General features: G+C 44.4%; 1 protein-coding gene across 1 annotated transcript in view; it reads right to left on the minus strand.

Annotated features, from left to right (window-relative positions):
- LOC105544039 (testis-expressed sequence 264 protein) overlaps window positions 1-2,459 on the minus strand; it is a 133,825-nt gene extending 131,366 nt beyond the window's left edge. The window contains exon 1 of the mRNA XM_011986274.1: window positions 2,267-2,459. Within this exon, the coding sequence (XP_011841664.1) occupies window positions 2,267-2,405 (139 nt within the window). The 5' untranslated portion in view covers window positions 2,406-2,459. The remainder of the gene's footprint in view (window positions 1-2,266) is intronic.
- Between the last annotated feature and the right edge of the window lie 226 nt (window positions 2,460-2,685).

A 2,685-nucleotide genomic window follows, 5' to 3' on the forward strand; every position in this document is an offset into this window, starting at 1 on the left:
CTATAATTCCAGCACTTTGGGAGGCCGAGGTGGGTGAATCACCTGAGGTCAAGAGTTCAAGACCAGCCTGGCCAAAATGGAGAAACCCCGTCTCTACTAAAAATACAAAAATTAGCTGGGCGTGGTGGCAGGCACCTGTAATCTCAGCTACTCAGGAGGCTGAGGCAGCAGAATTGCTAGAACCTGGGAGGCAGAGTCTGCAGTGAGCCAAGATCACGCCATTTCACTCCAGCCAGGGCCAACCAAAAAAAAAAAAAAAAAGCTTTAAGAGGTAAAATAGGGTAAAAGACACTACAAGTAACAGAAGTATCACTTTTACTTTTGTGGCTCTAACACTGTAGTGAAATATAAAAGATGGTCCATGAGTCAAATTCCAAGAAGTCAGTTAACCTAGCAGAGCACAGCAGGACATAGTGTCTAATGGGACGTTTGTTTATCACTCTGAACTTCAATAAAAATGAGTCATTTCAAAATTTGAAAAAAGTATTTAAGGCTGGGCACAGTGGCTCGCCCCTATAATCTCAGCACTTTGGGAGGCCAAGGCAGGCAGATCACCTGAGGTCAGGAGATCGAGAACAGCCTGACCAACATGAAGAAATCCCATCTCTACTAAAAATCCAAAATTAGCCAGGAATGGTGGCAGGCACATGTAATCCCAGCTACTCAGAAGGCTGAGGCAGGAGAATCGCTTGAACCCGGGAGGTGAAGGTTGCAGTGAGCCGAGTTGGCACCATTCCACTCAGCCTGGGCAACGAGAGAAACTCTGTCTCAAAAAAAAAAAAAAAAAAAAAATCGAATTGCACAGCTACACTATTCTGAGACAAATCACAATTAAATTGTTGTCATTTCTAAATAATAGTAAAGTCTGCAGAAGCATATCATAATTTTTGAATAATTAACAATTTTACAAGGAAAAGAGAATTCCAAGAAGCCAACAGGGAAGACAGTGTGTATATATCCATTACATTCACCAGAAGCATCTAAAATCCAATCTAAACCTGATGGGAGTTCTAAGGGTGTCTGTAAATACAGTTATGAGAACCCAAATGATGAAAAGCAAAAAGTGATGTTGACACCTAGGGACTCTAACATCATCTCAGGAATAATAAGAACCAAGCAAACATTACTGTCTTCCATTGTTTCTATTCATTCTACTTTCTAGAAATAAGACTCCAACTGAATAAGCTAGCAATGGACAGCAAATGCTATTGGGGGGATAAAAGTGAATGGTCATTTCCCTGCAGAAATGGAGAGAGGCTTCTAGACAGTATAAAGGAGGGCAAATGGATCCCAAGCCACATGACAGCTGTTAGGATGAATGAGAACTGAAGATAGTAAACATCAGCAAAGACGGAGGATCAGTGCTCATCCTCCTGGAATCTGCAGAATGGCAGGAGTGCATTTTCCTATGTTCCTTCAGATTCAAGTAATTAGATGATCTAATGCAACGTTCAGTTCCACTAGGGGGTCTGCTATGAACAGACAAAAACCCTATTCCTCAGTCAGTAGGAAGCTTACAAACAACTAAATCCCATGCCATAAAAGGCTGGAATTAATTGAGAAGTCTTGTGGCTGGCCAAATGACCTAACATTAGACTGAACATTAAAAGTCCAATGCCATTTCAAGAAGCTGAGGGCAAAGAAAGGAGTGAGCTGAGCAAACCAAATAGAAGCCATCAAAAGGGGGCCTACCAGCTATGGACATGCAGTGCCCTCCCAGTAGGAGCAATTTATAGTCACTGGAATGGCTAAGAGGTAGAGCAGCACTGCAGGAGATGCAGTGACCTTTCTGAAGTTGTGAAACTGTCTGAGAATCTCTGCCTGGGGAATTCTCTCATGTACACACAAGCAGAATTGTATGTATAATTTCAGAAAACTTACAGACCACTCACAGTTACCCTCACATCTACCTGAAGAGCCCATGGCCTCCAGACTGCAAAGTCTTACCATAGGGACTCTGCCATTGACTCCTCCATAACCTGGGCAAGTATGTAACACTCGAATCTCTGGACCTGAGTCCATAAATCTGTCAGAGACAAGCTAAAGGCTGAAGGTTCTTTCAGCAGTAAAACAAAGCTTATGTGGAGGAACAACAATCCACTTCCTAGGAAAGAGCAGCTGAGTTCATTGCATCTCAGTTCCTAGTCTGTGTCTTCTCACTATGGATGGCCTAAGAAATCCCACTGGAAACACCAAAGTCTCCCAGCAAAAATTCCATTGGAGGAAAATATAAGGCAATTTCTGCCACTCAGTAGAGCCCACTTACCATCCAGCAGGTCTTCTTCATCATCCCTGTCACATTCCTCCACTGCCACCTCCTCCTCCTCCTCCTCCTCTTCCGCATCCTCCAGCTCCACGTCCGGGTCCAGGTCTGGATCGCTCCCTGAGGCAGATTCGTCTGACATGGCTCCCAGAGGTCCTCAGTGGGCATTACCGACTCATGGTCCACTGCAGGGGTGCTAGGAGGAGGATAAGAGACATCAGAATCACCAAGGGTTTTGCTTAGAAGCACAAGTCTTTCAAAGAAAAAACTGCCAGCTGGGCACAGTGGCTCACGCCTGTAATTCCAGCACTTTGGGAGGCCAAGGTGGGTGGATCACTTGAGGTCAGGAGCTCGAGACCAGCCTGGCCAACATGGTGAAACCCCATCTCTACTAAAAATACAAAAGTTAGTAAGGCATGGTG

This window comes from Mandrillus leucophaeus, unplaced genomic scaffold (genome assembly GCF_000951045.1).
Source record: "Mandrillus leucophaeus isolate KB7577 unplaced genomic scaffold, Mleu.le_1.0 Scaffold296, whole genome shotgun sequence".
Classification (NCBI taxonomy): domain Eukaryota; kingdom Metazoa; phylum Chordata; class Mammalia; order Primates; family Cercopithecidae; genus Mandrillus; species Mandrillus leucophaeus.